General features: G+C 42.3%; 1 protein-coding gene across 1 annotated transcript in view; it reads right to left on the bottom strand.

Annotated features, from left to right (window-relative positions):
* The window catches only part of USH2A (usherin), a 930843-nt gene that overhangs the window by 116039 nt on the left and 792083 nt on the right, over window positions 1-22721 (bottom strand). Inside the window, exons 56-57 of the mRNA XM_077281431.1 lie at window positions 13014-13121; window positions 10496-10679 (exon numbers count right to left, since the gene is read on the bottom strand). Coding sequence (XP_077137546.1) covers window positions 10496-10679; window positions 13014-13121 — 292 coding nt within the window. The remainder of the gene's footprint in view (window positions 1-10495; window positions 10680-13013; window positions 13122-22721) is intronic.

The following is a 22721-nucleotide window of genomic DNA, read 5'->3' as shown; positions in this document are numbered from 1 at the left end:
CTTGCTAAAACATCTTTTTTGAGGAAAGAAAAATGATTTTTTATTTTCACGGCTCTGCGTTGTAAACTTCTGTGAAGCACTTGGGGGTTGAACGTGCTCACCACACATCTAGATAAGTTCCTTGGGGGGTCTAGTTTCCAAAATGGGGTCACTTGTGGGGGGTTTCTACTGTTTAGGCATATCAGGGGCTCTGCAAACGTAACATGATGCCCGCAGACCATTCCATCAAAGTCTGCATTCCAAAACGTCACTACTTCCCTTCCGAGCCCCGGCATGTGCCCAAACAGTGGTTTACCCCCACATATGGGGTATCAGCGTACTCAGGAGAAACTGGACAACAACTTTTGGGGTCCAATTTCTCCTGTTACTCTTGCAAAAATAAAAAATTCTGGGCTAAAAAAATATTTTTGAGGAAAGGAAACACATTTATTATTTTCACGGCTCTGCATTATAAACTTCTGTGAAGCACTTGGGGGTTCAAAGTGCTCACCACACATCTAGATAAGTTCCCTTGGGGGTCTAGTTTCCAAAATGGAGTCACTTGTGGGGAGTTCCTACTGTTTAGGCACATCAGGGGCTCTGCAAACGCAACATGATGCCCGCAGAGCATTCCATCAAAGTCTGCATTTCAAAACGTCACTACTTCCCTTCCGAACCCCGACGTGTGCCAAAACAGTGGTTTACCCCCACATATGGGGTATCAGCGTACTCAGGAGAAACTGGACAACAACTTTTGGGGTCCAATTTCTCCTGTTACTCTTGCAAAAATAAAAAAATTCTGGGCTAAAAAAATATTTTTGAGGAAAGGAAACACATTTTTTATTTTCACGGCTCTGCGTTATAAACTTCTGTGAAGCACTTGGGGGTTCAAAGTGCTCACCACACATCTAGATTAGTTCCTTGGGAGGTCTAGTTTCCAAAATGGGGTCACTTGTGCGGGAGCTCCAATGTTTAGGCACACAGGGGCTCTCCAAACGCGACATGGTGTCCGCTAATGATTGGAGCTAATTTTCCATTCAAAAAGCCAAATGGCGTGCCTTCCCTTCCGAGCCCTGCCGTGCGCCCAAACAGTGGTTTACCCCCACATATGGGGTATCATCGTACTCAGGACAAACTGGACAACAACATTTGGGATCCCATTTCTCCTATTACCCTTGGGAAAATAAAAAATTCTAAGCTAAAAATCATTTTTGAGGAAAGAAAAATTATTTTTTTATTTTCACGGCTCTGCGTTATAAACTTCTGTGAAGCACCTGGAGGTTATAAGTGCTCACTATGCATCTAGATAAGTTCCTTGGGGGGTCTAGTTTCCAAAATGGGGTCACTTGTAGGGGAGCTCCAATGTTTAGGCACACAGGGGCTCTCCAAACGCGACATGGTGTCCGCTAACGATTGGAGCTAATTTTCCATTCAAAAAGTCAAATGGCACGCCTCCCTTTCCGAGCCTTGCCGTGCACCCAAACAGTGGTTTACCCCCACATATGAGGTATCGGCATACTCAGGAGAAATTGCCCAACAAATTTTAGGATCCATTTTATCCTGTTGCCCATGTGAAAATGAAAGAATTGAGGCTAAAAGAAATTTTGTGTGAAAAAAAAGTACTTTTTCATTTTTGCGGATCAATTTGTGAAGCACCTGGGGGTTTAAAGTGCTCACTATGCCTCTAGATGAGTTCCTTGGGGGGTCTAGTTTCCAAAATGGGGTCACTTGTGGAGGAGCTCCAATGTTTAGGCACACAGGGGCTTTCCAAACGCGACATGGTGTCCGCTAACGATGGAGATAATTTTTCATTCAAAAAGTCAAATGGCGCTCCTTCCCTTCCGAGCCTTACCATGTGCCCAAACAGTGGTTTACCCCCACATGTGAGGTATTGGTGTACTCAGGAGAAATTGCCCAACAAAATTTAGGATCCATTTTATCCTGTTGCCCATGTGAAAATGAAAAAATTGAGGCTAAAATAATTTTTTTGTGAAAAAAAAGTACTTTTTCATTTTTACGGATCAATTTGTGAAGCACCTGGGGGTTTAAAGTGCTCACTATGCTTCTAGATAAGTTCCTTGGGGGGTCTAGTTTCCAAAATGGGGTCACTTGTGGGGGAGCTCCAATGTTTAGGCACACGGGGGCTCTCCAAACGTGACATGGTGTGGGCTAAAGATTGGAGCCAATTTTTCATTCAAAAAGTCAAATGGCGCTCCTTCCCTTCCGAGCCCTGCCGTGCGCCCAAACAGTGGTTTACCCCCACATATGAGGTATCAGCGTACTCAGAACAAATTGGACAACAACGTCCGTGGTCCAGTTTCTCCTTTTACCGCTGGGAAAATAAAAAAATTGTTGCTAAAAGATCATTTTTGTGACTAAAAAGTTAAATGTTCATTTTTTACTTCCATGTTGCTTCTGCTGCTGTGAAACACCTGAAGGGTTAATAAACTTCTTGAATGTGGTTTTGAGCACCTTGAGGGGTGCAGTTTTTAGAATGGTGTCACTTTTGGGTATTTTCAGCCATATAGAACCCTCAAAATGACTTCAAATGTGAGGTGGTCCCTAAAAAAAATGGTTTTGTAAATTTTGTTGTAAAAATAAGAAATCACTGGTCAAATTTTAACCCTTATAACTTCCTAGCAAAAAAAAAAAATGTTTCCAAAATTGTGCTGATGTAAAGTAGACATGTGGGAAACGTTATTTATTAACTATTTTGTGTCACATAACTCTCTGGTTTAACAGAATAAAAATTCAAAATGTGAAAATTGCGAAATTTTCAAATTTTTTGCCAAATTTCCGTTTTTTTCACAAATAAACTCAGAAATTATCGACCTAAATTTACCACTAACATGAAGCCCAATATGTCACGAAAAAACAATCTCAGAATCGCTAGGATCCGTTGAAGCGTTCCTGAGTTATTACCTCATAAAGGGACACTGGTCAGAATTTCAAAAAACGGCAAGGTCATTAAGGCCAAAATAGGCTGGGTCATGAAGGGGTTAATGAGCCTTGCAATATGACTTAGGATAAAAGCCAAACCAAATTCCCAATTTGAGGATACAGAGGTTCTGGGTATTGCCTCTCGTCAGTGCAAAGTATGAGGTCTAATTTGGCTAGATGAGATGCTAAGGACTGGGATCTAAGGCCGGCGTCACACTCGGCGTAAGACAATACGGTCCGTATTTTACGGCCGTAATACGGCCGAAATACGGTGAAATGTTCCCAAAATAGTGATCCGTAGTCAGGGTGTGTCAGCGTATTTTGCGCATGGCATCCTCCGTATGTAATCCGTATGGCATCCGTACTGCGAGATTTTCGCGCAGGCTTGCAAAACCGACATCTAATGGATTTATGTGCTCAAATGTTCGGGAAAACATATATACAGTATATATATATATATATATGTCATTGAGACACATATATATATATTCTGTATTTAGATTTCATTCAGCGCGATATGTGTTAAAAGCCGGTAATTCAATTGCCGGCTTCTCATTTCTCCTGCACAAACCCGACAGGATATGAGACATGGTTTACATACAGTAAACCATCTCATATCCCCATTTTTTTTGCATATTCCACACTACTAATGTTAGTAGTGTGTATGTGCAAAATTTCAGCGCTGTAGCTGCTGAAATAAAGGGTTAAATGGCGGAAAAAATTGGCGTGGGCTCCCGCGCAATTTTCTCCGCCAGAATGGTAAAGCCAGTGACTGAGGGCAGATATTAATAGCCAGGAGAGGGTCCATGGTTATTGGCCCCCCCGTGGCTAAAAACATCTGCCCCCAGCCACCCCAGAAAAGGCACATCTGGAAGATGCGCCTATTCTGGCACTTGGCCACTCTCTTCCCACTCCCTGTAGCGGTGGGATATGGGGTAATGAAGGGTTAATGCCACCTTGCTATTGTAAGGTGACATTAAGCCAGATTAATAAAGGAGAGGCGTCAATTATGACACCTATCCATTATTAATCCAATTGTAGGAAAGGGTTAAAAAACACACACACACATGATTTAAAAGTATTTTAATGAAAAAAACACAGCGGTTGTTGTAATAATTTATTGTACTCTCAGTCCATCAGGAACACCCTCGCTTGGCAAAATAATAAACGCACAAGATACATACCTTCTGCTGTCAGATCAGGTCCCACGAAGTAATCCATCTGAAGGGGTTAACTAATATTACAGGCAGAGCTGCGATAATCCACTCGCTCTGCCTGTAATCCCCGGGTGCTGAAAGGAAAGCAGTGATCTATACTTACATTCAGTTGCGGTGATGCGCCCCTGCTGGATGTTCTCATGAACTGCAGCCTGGGAACTTTTTCCCACGATACAGGTCATATGAGGACATCCACCAGGGGGCGCATCACCGCGACTGAAGGAAATGTAGGTCATTGACCGTATCCGTATTTTTCACGCCCCCATAGACTTTCATTGGCGATTTTTTTGCGCAGTACGCTGACAAACGCAGCATGCTGCGATTTTGTACGGCCGTAGAAAGCCGTATAATACTGAACCGTAATATACGGCTAATAGGAGCAGCCCCATTGAGAATAATTGTGCCGTATGTTATGCGAGTTTTACGGACGTAGTTTCTGCGCTCTTACGTCCGTAAAACTCGCCAGTGTGACGCCGGCCTAATAGGTAAGGTTTCGCCTTGTGGAAAGTGACAAGCCAGGTCTGAGATGCTTGTTTGAGGAGACTTAAATGCCTTAGCTAAGAAAATTTTCAATAGACAATTTAGAAAATTGCTTAACTTTTCATTTTGGAAGCAAAGACAAAATCAATAAGAAAACTCTATACCAAGGTGTATATAGTAGATATCAGTCATTTGACTTTGCTATATTTATAAAAATATATTTGCTGACGTATTCAATTTGTGATTTGATTTATGCAAATTGCTAAAACAATACCCACCTCCGTGTTACATAAAGCAAAGGATTCTATGAGCTAGAGGAAGGAACGATGGTCAGGTATGGCTAAAGGTAAACGGATGGTAGCTGTTTTTCACTACTGTGCTCTCACACACTATCCGTACAGTTTCTTCAGTGTTATATGGCTTTACCTCTCTACCTGTATGGCTAAACTGTGAGCTTTGACATCCTCTCATTTTCCAGATTCACGCAAAACTGGTTTCCCTTTCTCAACTTTTATACAGTGTGGTAACACTACTCACTTGTCCGCTACTAAGGTAGACACAGGAACAATTAAGGTTAACCCATTTCTGACCTCGGACGGGATAGTACGTCCGACGTCAGAACCCCCACTTTGATGCGGGCTCCAGCGGTGAGCCCACATCAAAGCCGGGACATGTCAGCTGTTTTGAACAGCTGACATGTGCCCGCAATAGCGGCGGGTGAAATTGCGATTCACCCGCCGCAAATAACTAGTTAAATGCCGCTGTCAAACACAGACAGCGGCATTTAACCGGCGCTTCCGGCCATCGGGCCGGAAATGAGCGCATCGCCAACCCCCGTCACATGATCGGGGGTCAGCGATGCTTCTGTATAGTAACCATAGAGGTCCTTGAGACCTCTATGGTTACTGATCGCCGGTAGATGTGAGCGCCACCCTGTGGTCGGCGCTCATAGCACACCTGCAATTCTGCTGCATAGCAGCAATCTGGTGATCGCTGCTATGTAGCAGAGCCGATCAGGCTGTCAGCTTCTAGCCTCCCATGGAGACTATAGAAGCATGGCAAAAGAAAAAAAAAAAGTTAAAAAAAAATGTGAAAAAAATAAAAAAATATAAAAGTTTAAATCACCCCCCTTTCACCCCATTCAAAATAAAACAATAAAAAAAAAATCAAACCTACACATATTTGGTATCGCCGAGTTCAGAATCGCCCGATCTATCAATAAAAAAAAGCATTAACCTGATCGCTTAACAGCGTAGCGATAAAAAAATTTGAAGCGCCAGAATTACGTTTTTTTGGTCGCCGCGACATTGCATTAAAATGCAATAACGGGCGATCAAAAGAATGTATCTAAACAAAAGTGGTATCAATAAAAACATCAGCTAGGAGCGCAAAAAATAAGCCCTCAACTGACCCCAGATCACGAAAAATGGAGACGCTATGAGTATCGGAAAATGGCGCTTTTTTTTTTCTTTAGCAAAGTTTGGAATTTTTTTCACCACTTATATAAAAGAAAACCTAGTCATGTTAGGTGTCTATGAACTCGTAATGACCTGGAGAATCATAATGGCAGGTCAGTTTTACCATTTAGTGAACCTTGCAAAAAAGCCAAGCAAAAAGCAAGTGTGGGACTGCACTTTTTTTTTGCAATTTCACAGCACTTGGAATTTTTTTCCTGTTTTCTAGTACACGACATGGTAAAACCAATGATGTTGTTCAAAAGTACAACTCGTCCCGCAAAAAATAAGCCCTCACATGGCCATATGGATGGAAAAATAAAAAAGCTATGGCTCTGGGAAGGAGGGGAGTGAAAAACGAACATGGAAAAACGGAAAATCCCAAGGTCATGAAGGAATTAAAGTCCGTGGCTGGTTTATTATTTCATAAACCAGCAAAAACAAAATAGAAGCACAGAACAGTCCTTTCTGGCATAACTAAAAATAAACCACAAATAAAAAGTTCTTTCCACTACAGCTTCAACCTTTGGAAAAACAAATGACAGCTCACAATTGAGCTCCAGACTGGAGACATCCTCACATGCAAACACACAGGTTATTTCACTCCACTCTGTGGCCGAACATTTTTCTCCTGAATCACACATTTTTTGGTCTACCTTGCAAGTCTCACTTCATTACTGGCTTTAGCTCTTCTAACACTTGGTGTGTATAACACCGCCCACACCACTGATTGGCAGTCACCTATGTACATATTCATTAAGTTTCCAATCAGTGGTGGGGGCGGGGTTACACAGATTAGCTGGACTGCTTTGCACCTAGTCTGGCAGTGATAATCACCTGCTTATAAAACACTGATTATTTGGAAACAACAACACACAGCCTAATAAGTGACACATACCTGGAATCAGGGTCTCTGACCCTACATTATGTGCTCCCAAATTAAATAGAAAAAAAACTGCTGACAGATTCCCTTTAAGGCCGGCGTCACACTGGCGAGTTTTACGGACGTAAGAGCGCAGAAACTACGTCCGTAAAACTCGCATTACATACGGCACAATGCTTCTCAATGGGGCTGCTCCTATTAGCCGTATATTACGGTTCAGTATTATACGGCTTTCTACGGCCGTACAAAATCGCAGCATGCTGCGTTTGTCAGCGTATTGCGCAAATAATACGCCAATGAAAGTCTATGGGGGCGAGAAAAATACGGATTCCACACGGACCAGCAGTGTGACTTGCGAGAAATATGCAGCGGTGTTAGTGAAAAGTCGGTAATTCAATTGCCGGCTTTTTCCTTCTCCTTCACAAACCCGACAGGATATGAGACATGATTACATACAGTAAACCATCTCATATCCCCATTTTTTTTGCATATTCCACACTACTAATGTTAGTAGTGTGTGTATGCAAAATTTGGGCGCTGTAGCTGCTAAAATAAAGGGTTAAATGGCGGAAAAAATTGGCGTGGGCTCCCGCGCAATTTTCTCCGCCAGAATGGTAAAGCCAGTGACTGAGGGCAGATATTAATAGCCAGGAGAGGGTCCATGGTTATTGGCCCCCCGTGGCTAAAAACATCTGCCCCCAGCCACCCCAGAAAAGGCACATCTGGAAGATGCGCCTACTCTGGCATTTGGCCACTCTCTTCCCATTCCCGTGTAGCGGTGGGCTATGGGGTAATGAAGGGTTAATGCCACCTTGCTATTGGAAGGTGACATTAAGCCAGATTAATAATGGAGAGGCGTCAATTATGTCACCTATCCATTATTAATCCAATTGTAGGAAAGGGTTAAAAAACACACACACACATGATTAAAAAGGATTTTAATGAAATAAACACAGCGGTTGTTGTAATAATTTATTGTTCTCGCAATCCATTTGCAGACCCTCGCTTGGAAAAATAATAAACGCACAATATACATACCTTCTGGTGAACCGTCTCGTCCCACGAGGTAATCCATCTGAAGGGGTTAACTAATATTACAGGCAGGAGCCCTGCTAAATGCAGCTGTGCTCCGTGCCTGTAATCCCCGGCGAATGAATGAAATGTAGGTCATTGACCTACATTTCCTTCAGTCGCGGTGATGCGCCCCCTGGTGGATGTCCTCATATGACCTGGAGCGTGGGAAAAAGTTCCCAGGCTGCAGTTCATGAGAACATCCAGCAGGGGCGCATCACCGCGACTCAATGTAAGTACAGATCCTGCTTTCCTTTCAGCACCCGGGGATTACAGGCACGAGCGAGTGGTTTATCGCAGCTCTGCCTGTAATATTAGTTAACCCCTTCAGATGGATTACTTCGTGGGACGTGATCTGACATCAGAAGGTATGTATATTGTGCGTTAATTATTTTGCCAAGTGAGGGCCTGCAAATGGATTGAGAGAGCAATAAATTATTACAACAACCGCTGTGTTTATTTCATTAAAATACTTTTTAATCATGTGTGTGTGTGTGTTTTTTAACTCTTTACTACAATTGGATTAATAATGGATAGGTGACATAATTGACGCCTCTCCATTATTAATCTGGCTTAATGTCACCTTCCAATAGCAAGGTGGCATTAACCCTTCATTACCCCATATCCCACCGCTACAGGGAGTGGGAAGAGAGTGGCCAAGTGCCAGAATTGGCGCATCTTCCAGATGTGCCTTTTCTGGGGTGGCTGGGGGCAGATGTTTGTAGCCACGGGGGGGCCAATAACCATGGACCCTCTCCTGGCTATTAATATCTGCCCTCAGTCACTGGCTTTACCATTCTGGCGGAGAAAATTGCGCGGGAGCCCACGCCAATTTTTTCCGCCATTTAACCCTTTATTTTAGCAGCTACAGCGCTGAAATTTTGCACATACACACTACTAACATTAGTAGTGTGGAATATGCAAAAAAAAAGGGATATGAGATGGTTTACTGTATGTAACCATGTCTCATATCCTGTCGGGTTTGTGCAGGAGAAATGAAAAGCCGGCAATTGAATTACCGACTGTTCACAGATATCGCGCTGAATGAAATATAAATACAGAATATATATATATATGTGTCTCAATGACATATATATATATACATACTGTATATATGTTTTAATGAACATTTGAGCACATAAATCCATTAGATGTCGGTTTTGCAAGCCTGCGCGAAAATCTCGCAGTACGGATGCCATACGGATTACATACGGAGGATGCCATGCGCAAAATACGCTGACACACCCTGCCTACGGATCACTATTTTGGGAACATTTCACCGTATTTCGGCCGTATTACGGCCGTAAAATACGGACCGTATTGTCTTACGCCGAGTGTGACGCCGGCCTAAGAGGGATTGGGGATCTCGCCCACTTAGTGGGAAATAGACAGATGAAAACCAGTCCCTGCAGTGGCGGATTTCATGAGATCTTGTATTTTACGATCTCTCGTTTATTCCATGATGGTGTCAAACTGATGGCGGTGTAGTATTAATATGGGAATATACAGAATTATGTGCAAACCACATGGCGGCTTAGTAATTACTGTTGAATTATGGTGTTGGAACATGAGTTTGAATGACAATGTGCAAGTGTGTGCAATGAATAAAGGAGTTGTCCGGGACTTTAACTTTGATGGCCTATCCTTAGGATAGGTCATCAATGTCTGATTGGTGGGGATGCGAGACCTGGCACCCTCGCCGATCAGCCGTAACTGCTCAGTTATGGAGTTGCACAGCACCGCTCCGTCAACCTTATAGTGGCCATGGCCGGGTGCTGCATATTCGCCTCCTATGAAAATCGATAGGGGGTGGAAATGCAGTACCTGGTCAGTCACAGCAACTATTCCGTCGACAGTGCGGCACTGTGCAGCTCCACAACTGAGCAGTTCTGGCCGAGACTGGGAAGGAACAGCTGATAGGTGGGAATGTCAAGGTGTCCCACCGCCACCAATCACAAATTGATGAGAGGCCATAAATGTTAAAGTCCCAGACAAACCCTTTAAGGATTGCAAAAAAAATTGATGTGTGAGCTTTGGGATTTCTTGGTGCTATTTGTACTGTATGGACTAAATAATATATACAAAAATATGCCCAAATAATACATAAAAGGTCTAATAATCATCTGCTTTGTCCCTTTAAATATTGTCCGCAACAGGAGGGAATATTTTTTTTAGACTTTAAATAGCGGCTAAACTTTTTATACTAAAGTCTTTCCTTCGTTTTTATGGATGATCTCCTTTTATTTCTGAATTGCAGGGGAAAGCAGCCGGCAGTCAATACTCGTCTCTTCAATATGTGCAATGACAAAAGTCCTGCAGGGGTTTTTGTCGATGGCTTTTAATGATTAAGCAATAACGATTTTTCCCTTTTTAAAAGAGGAAGTAAAAGTCTTGTTTGTCCCGTACCCCAGATACAATATCATTGTTCATCATTGCTTGAAAGCTTAATATAGATCAGCGTTAAACATTACCTGCTGTTGGGCTGGAGGCCAATATCGGTGAAATTCAGATATTCACCACTTCTTGTGGAAATGACTGCCCCGTTTCGTATCAGTCTATACTCAGAAATCATCCCGTTGGGCTTCTCGGGTTCCCTCCAATATAGTTCCAGCGCTGATGAATTGATTGTGACGTGGAGAGGATCCTGCCAAACTCCTAGACCACGAAAAGAGCAGGAGACGCGGTTATTTCGCTGCCGTTTGGATAGTATTTTTTACATATTGTTTTATCGTGTTCTTTATTTTACTACTTTCTTACATTTATTTGACCTGCTTTATAGGATGAATAAAAGACGTTGAGACGTTTGTTTTTCTATCCTTTTACATGACGTAGTAAAGTCATATGGATATCAAAGAGGGGACCCCAGGCTCTGGACCACCTCGAAAAGCCAAAGAAGATAGTTTCAATAAAAACAGATAAGTTATAAATTTTTATTGGTTCACAAAGATAGTTAGATAATTCTGACTCCTTAAAAATGAGTCTGTAAGGAATCTGAGAGCTGCATAATGTAGAGCCTGAAAACAGGGATGTGTCACTTGTTTAGAAACTTGTAGTTTTAACACAAATCAGTGTTTTATCAGCAGGGGATTATCACTGCAGGACTAGGTGTTATGTGTAAGGCAGTCCAGCTAATTTGTAGCCCCGCCCCCACTGCTGATTGGCAGGTTGCTGACAGTGTACACAGAAAGTATTTGAAAAAACTGACCGTCACATCCATACATAGACTAAGTGTGAACAGGTGCTGAACCCAGAGTAACCAACTCATATATAGTCAAGTAAAAAAGGCAGCACACTGCAGCGCTAAGACATGCAAACATGAAACATGAAAACTGAACTGCAATACTGCACTAGAAATATGAAAAATGAGAGCGTTTAGCGCTTAAAAATGGCCAATTTTATGTGTAGCCGTAAAGGGGCTATCAGGTACACATAAAATTCTATTTAAGACCTCTATTGTTGTTGATGCCGGATTGCTGTGAGCTCATAGCGCTCATAGCAATGCAGTAATTCAGCTACATAGGAGCGATCTAAGCTTCGCTCCTATGTAGCAGAGCTGATCGAAAAAAATCAAGCCTACACATATTTGGTATCGCCGCATTCAGAATCGCCCGATCTATCAATAAAAAGAAAGGATTAACCCGATCGCTAAACGGCGTAGTGAGAAAAAAAATTGAAACACCAGAATTACGTTTTTTTGGTCGCTGCAACATTGCATTAAAATGCAATAACGGGCGATCAAAAGAACGTATCTGCACTAAAATGGTATCATTAAAAACATCAGCTCAGCACGCAAAAAATAAGCCCTCAACCGACTCCAGATCACGAAAAATGGAGACACTACGGGTATCGGAAAATTGTGCAATTTTTTTTTTTTTAGGAAAGTTTGGAATTTTTTTTTTACCACTTAGATAAAAAAGAACCTAGACATGTTTGGTGTCTATGAACTCGTAATGACCTGGAGAATCATAATGGCAGGTCAGTTTTAGCATTTAGTGAACCAAGCAAAAAAGCCAAACAAAAAACAAGTGTGGGATTGCATTTTTTTTGCAATTTCACAGCAATTGGAATTTTTTTGCCCGTTTTCTAGTACATGACATGCTAAAACCAATGATGTCGCTCAAAAGTACGTAGAACTTGTCCAGCAAAAAATAAAAAAATTATGGCTCTGGGAAGGAGGGGAGCGAAAAACGAAAATGCAAAACCGAAAAAAGCTAGGGTCATGAAAGAGTTAAAGAGTAACTAAGCAGTAATTTTTAGGAACTTTAATTGTCTGCAAATTGATGGGGGACCGGATCCTCAGAGGCCCATCGATCTCTCAAAAGTGAGCAGCTCGGGATGGAGGAGTACACAGCTCCTACCTGAGTGTGTGCACACAGCGGACAACTGATTCAATGGAAAGTCAAAGGCTTCTGCTTCCTGAGCGGTGTTTTGAGCAATCGGTGGTGGTGGTGGGGTCAGGATCTGGACCTCCACCAATTTGCAGGCAGTTAAAGTGCTTAATAATAACTGTTAGTAGATTAGTTACTCTTTAAAGGGAGTTTTCTTATGAAGACAACCCCTGTTCAAAAGTCATACTAAGGCAATGAACCAACAGAGGAGTCCACTGCTCAGGACCCTGCTCTGCAAGCAAGAAAAGAGACCTGCTCTGTACAAGTGTGTCCCGTCCTGGGAGACGACCGGCGCCGACCTTGTATGACAAAGACAGTCATTTATCTGAGTGGTCAGTTCTTTTGTCCTTCTGAAGGTCTAGAAAAGGCCAAATATTAACAATATACACATATATGAGGCTCACAGATAAAATGCCGCACCTCTGTCACTCCCGGTTCTTGGGGGGAGGTGCTTTATATGAAGTTCTTGTGTTGTCCATCTCCTTGTGTAGCAACCCCAGGGGAGCTGACTTATAAGCACCATCAAACATCTGGTGTCAGCAGACAAAGATAAACGGGTCGTGGTTTACATGGTACGTATAGGTCACCTATGACTACTTACCTTCAGGAGGAGCTTGTGATGTGCAGCCTGATGCTGGTTCACTACTATTGCATCCGACAGAAGTGCAGACTGTGAGGAAGAAGAGATATTGTGTATATGGCTGAAGACCTAGAGAAATGAGATCAAAGGAGAAAATATAGTAAAATAAATACCCTAAAATAGGAAACAATAGAGATGGACCTTGTTATATGTAGTAAAATGATCTTAGTATAATCTACCAACCACATTGCCTCATTTAAATCCTGATCATCTATTTTATTGATTACAGAGGACCCTTCACCATGTTCAATGTTAGACTAGACACAGGGTGCAATAGTGGTTGCAGAGCAAACATTTTTGCTTTAAATTTCACATTTCTGTTGCAGAGATATTGGCAATCAAATTAATGGGCAACTAATGAGTTACCTTTTAAGTGTTACAAGACAGTTTTCACTAGGAGCATTTACTTCTTCTCCCTGTATGAGTAGACCAGTCATAAGCAGGCACCGATGCAGGAGAAAAAGGAATTGATAGAGACAGATTCTTCTGCTCTTAATTTTCTGCAAATTTTGCTCAGAACACCAACTTCTCACAATACAAATTAAATATAATATCACAACATGCAAGAAAAACTATTGGCAGACAAATATAGCATGAATTTGTTTACCCAAAAGAAAAAGTAAGTGTGACACTAGTCACCATTTACAGACACACTATGTGGTGGGGAAGTTAGGGAGTCTGAGGTCAAAAGCCAGGAGGGTATGGTATAAACAGAGGGGAGAGATAAAGGCATAGTTAGGTGACAGTGCTGGGTCAGAATTCCAAAAAGGTAGCGGATCAAGACAAAGGGGCTAGGCAAACAGATGGTGAGACAAATTCAAGGTCGGTGAGCAGAGATCAAAACAATAGAATGCAGATCAAACAAACACCAAACTGAGCAGAGCTACAACTGGCAGAGATAAGAGACAGCCAGCCAGCTAAATAACCTGGGAATCATTCCGAACAGGAGACACCTGTAGGAAACCCAGCACACCCCAACACTGACTGGGCGACTGGACTGTCACTCACCACACTGATAGCTCAGCATGCCCAAGCCTTAGTGTCATGGTGGTAACTCACATGCCTCCTCAGCCCCATCCTACTCACCGTGTCAGGCAGTCTCACTAAGTTTCCTTCTTGCAACACTCCTTAGCACTGCTGCATCTGCATGTGGTTTCCCTTTAGCTTTAGGGGGCATGGCTGGTCTCTGCAGGAATATAACCCTGCTGTGTCCTGCAGAGTTTAGGTTCTAGAGAGATCTTCCCACTACTCCTTACCTGAACTTTGGTTCCCAGCCTGCTAGCACCCGTTTAAGATTTTCTCAGTATTCTCTCTCCTGTTATCGACCCGGCCCGTTTACCCACTCAGTTTGACTTCTTCATCCCCAACTTCGGCTTTTGTTTTGTGAGCCCATGCTGCCTGTCCTGACCTCGGACCATCTGACAACAATTTTGTCTTGCCCTCTGTCATGAATCACAGGGAGGATATTTTTACCATCCCCACCGCTGACACCATTATGTCATGAACTGGGGTTGTTTGGCTGCTCCGGTTCTTTTCTGAAGGGGATTTATCTATATCCCACTTCCCAGTTCCGATTTGGAACTCGCAGCTCTTTGGCACCCCCTTACCCTCAGGTTAGTCAGGGAACTGCACCTTGGATAATTAGTCACCAGAAAGGCTGCCTGCTATGTACTGGCTATTGGGCACACACTGCAGTGAGGGTGATATAATTATTCCCAGCCACAGCCAAGCAATACACTTATAAACCCCGTTTCATCGCTGCCAACTTTACCTAACAAGCTCAGTACAGTCCGCTGCCACCAGCTCCTATTCCTAAATCAATTATGGGTCAGGAGCCAACCCAATTATTAGTGTAATTTACTTCATAGGACATGACAGTACGTTATAGAGCAAGGAGAAATGAAGTAGTAATTTTATATATTTTACTCCAAAAGGTAGGCAGTGTTTATAAAAGTATAACAAGATTTTATAAAATTAGACAATTATATATGTACAGAACGATTACAAATAAAAAGAGATTAAAGTTGAAAAAACACTAAGTTTTTTCATATAATTTCTTAGCAGACCATGCAGTGTCGGGGAGGGGTGATACATCAAGATGCATTACAGATGTGTCTCTCAGCTAGCTTCCTGGGCAAAGGCTGACTCATAACTCAGTAGGTTCAAGATATACCCTCTGGTCATGACATCACTGAGTGGGCTGAGTTATGAAATGCACTCCTCTTTTCTCAGAGAGACTGAAGCGTACTGAAAGCTCCTACCCATCGTAGCTCAGGGATGGCACCCCGTATAGTGACCACGGAACTACCATTCTTCTGGGCATGAGCTGGGCATTAATTTGAGCCCAAACATGAAGTGGTTATGATCCCCTGTCAAGCAGTAATCCATTTCTCTGTTTCTGCTAGGCGCTGCGTTTAGAAAACGCACTGGTGTGTAGCCCTAATGTTGCACATACCAAATATATAACTTTCATATCTCTGTCACTAATTGGGGTCAAGTTATGCCTTACTATTAAGTTTTTACATGGACAAAAGAGCACATTGTACTACAGCTGCCTTTAGCCAGCTTAAAGCCATAAACTACTCAGTGGGGGGCTGCTGCACATTGGTATCAAGTTGCACAGAGTATGCAGTGAGAAGAAGAGTTTCCTATGCAGCTGAAGAGGGAGGGTCAGAGAGCCCACAGTGTGTGTGTGCCATGGAACCTTCTAGAACTATACTCCAAATATGGCATATTTATATTATCGTGACACCCTCCTGTACCTTGTACCAGCACCTCTGACCCTTCGGTCAGCTGCTGCAGTCATGGACACTGCCCTTCAGTGGTACCTGGTGTCTACTGGCAGCTCAACATCAGAGGTCCTAGTGAACATCCAGTTCTACACTCAGATTGGACAGCTGAACTGTCTATCACAATACTGGCAGCTCAGCATGCCCTGCCCTGGATTGGATGGCTGAGTTGCCACTCAACCCTTGAAAGGAGGAATTATGACAGTAAAGAAGAACAGATAGACGTGTCCTTCAGAAATGAGGTTAGATCAATACCAAACAACCTTAGGGAGATGCTAGAGCCCACCAAGGTTATTGATTGACCATGACTAGACAACCGTAGGTGGATACTAGAGTCTATTTGGCTTGGCTGCCTATGGTAATCTGCCTTATGATGGTCAAATTGAGGGTAGGATACACAGGATGACCTCATGTTACTCTTGCTCCAAGGTTCAATCGCTCCTTGCCAAATTTTCAGAACCATGAGCCATGGACATTTCTCGATTCTGAAGGATAAAATGTTTCACAGTCTAAGCAATGAGTCACATGGACATTTTATAGATTATATTGAGTGATACCTTAGTGGTTGTCTTAATAGAAGACTTACCAGCTGAAGGAACCCTGTGGACCTTTTCTCGACCATTTGGATGATGATGTTCCATGTTGGTCACCTACCTGAAGATATCTGAGAGGCTGATTACTTTTTTGGTGCACAAGTAGTTGCTGCCATATAGTTAACAACCTTAGATTAATTGATAACCTTGGGCATTCTCTGTTATATCGTCCAAAAGAAGACGACCCTTTAATTCTATATTTGCCCTACTAAATGAGTTTACTAAAAGCCCCTGATTCAGTGGTGACCCTTCTGCATTTACCAATAACTATAAATCTGCTCAGCTGGCAGTTCGATAAATGTAAACCGTATAATGTGAGAAGCGAGCGGCAGAAGGAATGTTGAAAGGCAAACGACAGTAAATTAGCTGCCTGAAATCAACACAAAGCAACACGGCTGCCAAATCAGTCTGGAATCGCCCTATGATTATAATGCCTCTTCCTCCATTTGAAGCATAGAAGGTGCTTTGCACTATGGATGCATTCTTTCCATGACCTTCGAGGAGAGCCACTGCCGGCTGCCGAGACTCTCTGAACCCATTTGCAAAGCACAGCATTTTCCTTCGAGGACAAAAACAGGCACCAATTAGTGACAGTCACATTTCTGCCAAAGTCATACACTAAATCAACAGCCATACACAACCACTCTAAAATAAGATAAATCAATTAGAGGATGAAGACACACACAACTAAGGGCGGTGGACGTGGTCTGGATTTATGCCGCACTACTTCATGTAGACGCGGACATCCAGAGATCCAGAAAACAATGGAGACTGATGAGAGCGAGACAGACCAAATACACCAAGATAATGGGATTCAGGTAAAAACTTTTCATGTCACTTGGACAGAAAATAATTGATCAAAACTTGTTTAAGTCATGAAGGATTGTAATTTCTTTCTATGTAATATATGAGAACTAGTAACAGATAGATAGATGGTAGACTAAATGGAGGAAAATACTGGGACACCTTCACCAGGAGCTTTTCTGATCCCCAATTGTATATACACTGTGTGCAGAATTATTAGGCAAGTTGTATTTTAGAGGATTATTTTTATTATTGATCAACAACTATGTTCTCAATCAACCCAAAAGACTCATAAATATCAAAGCTTAATATTTTTGTAAGTTGGAGTGGTTTTTTTTTTTTAGATTTGGCTATCTTTGGAGGCTGTTTGTGCAGGTAACTATTACTGTGCAGAATTATTAGGCAACTTAATAAAAACCAAATATATTCCCATTTCACTTGTTTATTTTCACCAGGTAAACCAATATAACTGCACAACATTTAGAAATAAACATTTCTGACATGCAAAAACACCCCCCCAAAAAAATTAATGACCAATACAGCCACCTTTCTTTATGATGACACTCAACAGCCTTCCATCCATAGATTCTGTCAGTTGCTTGATCTGTTTACGATCAACACTGCGTGCAGCAGCCACCACAGCCTCCCAGACACTGTTCCGAGAGGTGGACTGTTTTCCCTCCCTGTAGATCTCACATTTTATGAGGAACCACAGGTTCTCTATGGGGTTCAGATCAGGTGAACAATGGGACCATGTCATTATTTTTTCTTCTTTGAGACCTTTACTGGCCCACCATGCTGTGGAGTAGTTGGAGGCATGTGATGGAGCATTGTCCTGCATGAAAATCATGTTTTTCTTGAACGATACCCACTTCTTCCTGTACCACTGCTTGAAGAAGTTGTCTTCCAGAAACTGGCAGTAGGTGTGGGAGTTGGGCTTCACTCCATCCTCAACCCGAAAAGGTCCCACAAGTTCATCTTTGATGATACCAGCCCATACCAGTACCCCACCTCCACCTTGCTGGCGTCTGAGTCGGAGTGGAGCTCTCTGACCTTTACTGATCCAGCCTCTGGCCCTTCAAGATTCACTCTCATTTCATCAGTCCATAAAACCTTTGAAAAGTCAGTCTTAAGATATTTCTTGGCCCAGTCTTGATGTTTTATCTTATGTTTCTTGTTCAGAGGTGGTCGTTTTTCAGCCTTCCTTATCTTGGCCATGTCCCTGAGTATCGCACACCTTGTGCTTTTTGTTACTCCAGTAATGTTGCAGCTCGGAAATATGGCAAAACTTGTGGTAAATGGCATGTTGGCAGCTTCACGCTTGATTTTCCTCAATTCATGGGCACTAGTTATTTTCGCCTTTTCTGCCCAAAACGCTTCTTGCGACCATGTTGGCTATTTGACATGAAACGCTTGATTGTTTGGTGATCACGCTTCAAATGTTTGGCAATTCCAAGACTGCTGCATCCCTCTGCAAGACATCTCACAATTTTGGACTTTTCAGAGCCCGTCAAATCTCTCTTCTGACCCATTTTGCCAAACGAAAGGAAGTTGCCTAATAATTAAGCACACCTTATATAGGGTTTTGAAGTCATTAGACACTACCCCTCCTCATTACAGAGATGCACATCACCTGATTTACCTAATTGGTAGTTGGCTCTCAAGCCTGAACAGCTTGGAGTAGGACAACATGTATAAAAAGTATCATGTGATCAAAATACAACTTGCCTAATAATTTTGCACACAGTGTAGATAGACATTAATATGGAGTTGTCCCCTTTTCATCTATTACAGCTCCCACTCTTCTGGAAAATATTTCTACAAGATTTTGGAGGTGTCTGTGGGGATTTTTGCACCTTCATCCAGAAGAACATTTGTGAGGTCAGACCCTGATGTTGTCTTGAAGCCGTGCTCACAGTCTGTGTTCTACTTCATCACAAAGGTGTTGGATGACGTTGAGGTCCAGACTCCGTGTAGCTGGTCATGTTCTTCTATCCCAAACTCCACCACCCATGTCTGTATGAACCTTGTGCACTGGGAACAATCATGGGTAACAAAAAAGGGTCTTCTCCAAACTGCCCCATGAAGCTGGAAGCTACAATATTCCACAATGTCTTGTACTGAAGCATTAAGATTACCTTTCAATAGAAATAAGGAGCCGAGGCTAACCACTGATATCAGCCCTTAGCATTATCTTCCTCCACCATCTGTACAGTGGACACAATGCAGTCAGGGGGCAACGTCCTCCTGGAATCCCCAAACCTTGACTCCTCCATCAGATGCAGATAGAGAAGTGTGACCTGTCACTGCACAGAACACGATTCCTCCAGAATTCAGTGTTGGCTGCTTTACACCACTTCATCCGATGCTCAGCATTGTGCTTGGTGATGTACGGCTGCATGCAGCTGCTCGGCCACGAAGCTCCTGGCGGAGGGCAGTGTTTGTGCTTATGTTATACCAGAGGAGGTCTGGACTCTGCAGTTATGGAGTCAGCAGAGCGGTGGTGACTTTTCCATCCTCTGCTCCTCAGTGTTACGTGGTCTCCACTCCGTGGCTGAGTTGCTGCGGTTCCTTCCACTTCTCAATAATATCACTCACAGGTGATGGAGGAAGATTTAGGAGGGAAAAAATTTAATGACCGGACTTGTTACAATGGTGCCTTCTATCACAGGACCGGGCTTGAACTCACCAAGAGTTTTCCACAATGTTTTAGATGGATAGACAGACATGTTACATCATATCATGAAAGGCTCAACTATGCCTTGAACAAATAAAAGTCTGGTTTACAGAAAAAAGTTGCTGAAAAAGTTCTTCTATTTTAGATATCTTCTTCAGAAGATTAATACACAGATGCTTGATGTTGATGGTGGTCTCTCATATCTACACATCGCATGATTCACGTTTATGGTTGTAAATTGCCCTAATTAGAATTAGGCCACATTTCCTGGCTGTATTGGTCTATAATAATGTGCCAAGCACTGGTCAAAATGTGAGGGGAGCCAGGCCCGTAGTCGTGGCCCACAATGATAACTGCTGAAGCGCACCCTGGCCACTCGACATACATACATCAATGTCCCCTTTTCAGTGTACCTTCTATAATGCTTTCTGTACCATCAGAGTCTCCTCTGGTCTACTGTGGATTAATTCCTGCTGGTTCTACACAAAGAGAGACAGAACCCAGTTTCAACTTGTAACAGACAACTTTACTTGAATTCTTTTGCAGCACGTCCAGTTCAGTTACAGCAATTTCACAGGGAACATCACACTATACATCCTTGTCTATTCCTGTGCTTTTCTCTACTTCTTCTAGAATGCTCCCAGGTCATACCGTTTCATCCATTACCACAGCTTCCCTACCTTTAGGAATTCCCCTATCTGTTTCACCCCAGACATAAGGGCATCTGCCCATGTAGTAAGCTGCCACATCTTGGTGCTGCTCTGCATTCCACTATTGTTGTTTCCTTCAGTTCCCAAGCCCTGGACGGCTGGGCGCCTAGCTTCAAACATTACGGAGCCCACTGTGGTACCCGGGCTCTAAGACCCTACTGGACTGTCTGGGCTCCCTGGCCCAAATAAACTTCAATTAGGAAATACTCCTATCTTACCCACAGCTGGCCCTCTTACGTTAACTATTTACTATCTTATGTGTGCTAAGGTGTCCCCATCGAGTTTACTAACTTACGCACTGCACTTTCAACTACCTGTACAATAGAAAGCATATACATTTAGCAGCATACAGGAACACGACAATATATACAGAATAAAACATACATAGCAATTCACATTTATACACTGCCTTTATTTGAAAAAGAGGAGGGGTGCAAGTCAGTCTTGGTATACCCCTTACAAAAATAGAAAAATAAAATTGGGGTTGTGACACTTGATTAGAAATACATAGCTTTTATTCCAGAAACAGTACCATATCCATGAATATGTTGTGACTGCTATATGTATATGAATAGGGCAGAGATGCAATACCAGACACAACCTGCGGAAACATGTGGCGCTGTATTTTTGGAAGCCAGACATTTTTTTTTCTAAATCAAGACATTGTGGCTGGGCTCTCTGACAGTTTTTTTTTTAAAAAAGTAAAAAAATAAATAAAATAACAGATAAGAATTGAACATTTTGGATAAAAGATATAACTGGGCAACCAATTATTCTGCTTCCCCTAAAGGGAGTCATGTAACATCTTCAAGAAAAGCATCATAAAAACCCAATCATTATAAGTACGTTTCTCAGAGTAAAAGGCACTTATCATAGATTTGATATAAAATAGCTCCCAGCATATATCATTCATGGTCCCTTCCACATGTCATACCTATATAAACTGACATGAAGCGCTACGCTTACAAATTATACTCCACAGTCAAATGGCACCCATGATAGTGCACTAATGTGAAGCATGCACCCTCATCATGTAAGGCTTCCCTTGTTAATTACTACAGGGGTACGTTGTCTGGAGCAATTCTCAGCTCTGTCATTCAAGAAGAATCTAATTTATCTAAACGGCTGCCATTCCCGGATGAGGCAGATTTGTATGTGTTACTGTGTAGCTGAGTGAACAAAAGGACAACACTATTGTCTGATACATAATACAGACCATATATATAATACCATATACTCTACTCTTATATGCAGTGGTGTGAAAAAGTGTTTGCCCCCTTCCCGATTTCCACTTCTTTTACATGTTTGTCACACTTAAATGTTTTAGATCACCAAACAAATTTAAATATTAGACAAAGATAACACAAGGAATCAAAAAATTCAGTTTATAAATGAAGGTCGTCATTATTAAGGGAAAAAGAAATCCAAACCTACAGGGCCCTGTGTGAAAAAGCAATTGCTCCTTAAACCTAATAACTAGTTAGGCCACCGTTAGATGCAAAAACTGCAATCAAGTGTGTGCGTTAACTGGCAATAAGACTTTTACAACGCTCTGGAGGAATTTTGGCCACTCATCTTTGCACATTTGTTGTAATTCAGCCACTTTGGAGGGTTTTTGAGCATGAACCACCTTTTTAAGATCATGCCACAGCATCTCAATGAGATTAAGGTCAGGACTTTGACAAAGCCGCTGCAAAGTCTTAATTTTGTTTTTCTTACGTCATTCAGAGGGGGACTTGTTGGTTTGTTTTAGATCATTGTCCTGCTGCATAAACCAAGTGTGCTTGAGGTCACGGACAGATGGCCGAACATTATCCTTCAGAATTTTTTGGTGGACAGCAGAATTTATGGTTCCAGTTACTACAGCAAGTCTTCCAGGTCCTGAAGCAGCAAAACAGGGGGCAAACACTTTTTCACACCACTGTATATTGTATTGCATAACATGGAAATAACCCATGTGCTCTTATTAGAGAGAATTCAAATCGTTTTATTGGTGGTACATGTACATTTATAAAACTTCTCATATATAAGAGAAAAATGGGGTCTTCTCCACCTTCCAGTCCCATGTAGTGTCTCGTCCACCTTCCAGCAGCCTG

The sequence above is a fragment of the Ranitomeya variabilis genome, chromosome 2 (assembly GCF_051348905.1).
Source record: "Ranitomeya variabilis isolate aRanVar5 chromosome 2, aRanVar5.hap1, whole genome shotgun sequence".
NCBI lineage: Eukaryota > Metazoa > Chordata > Amphibia > Anura > Dendrobatidae > Ranitomeya > Ranitomeya variabilis.
Note: the sequence above shows the minus strand (reverse complement) of the source record. Positions and strands in the feature narration are given on the sequence as shown.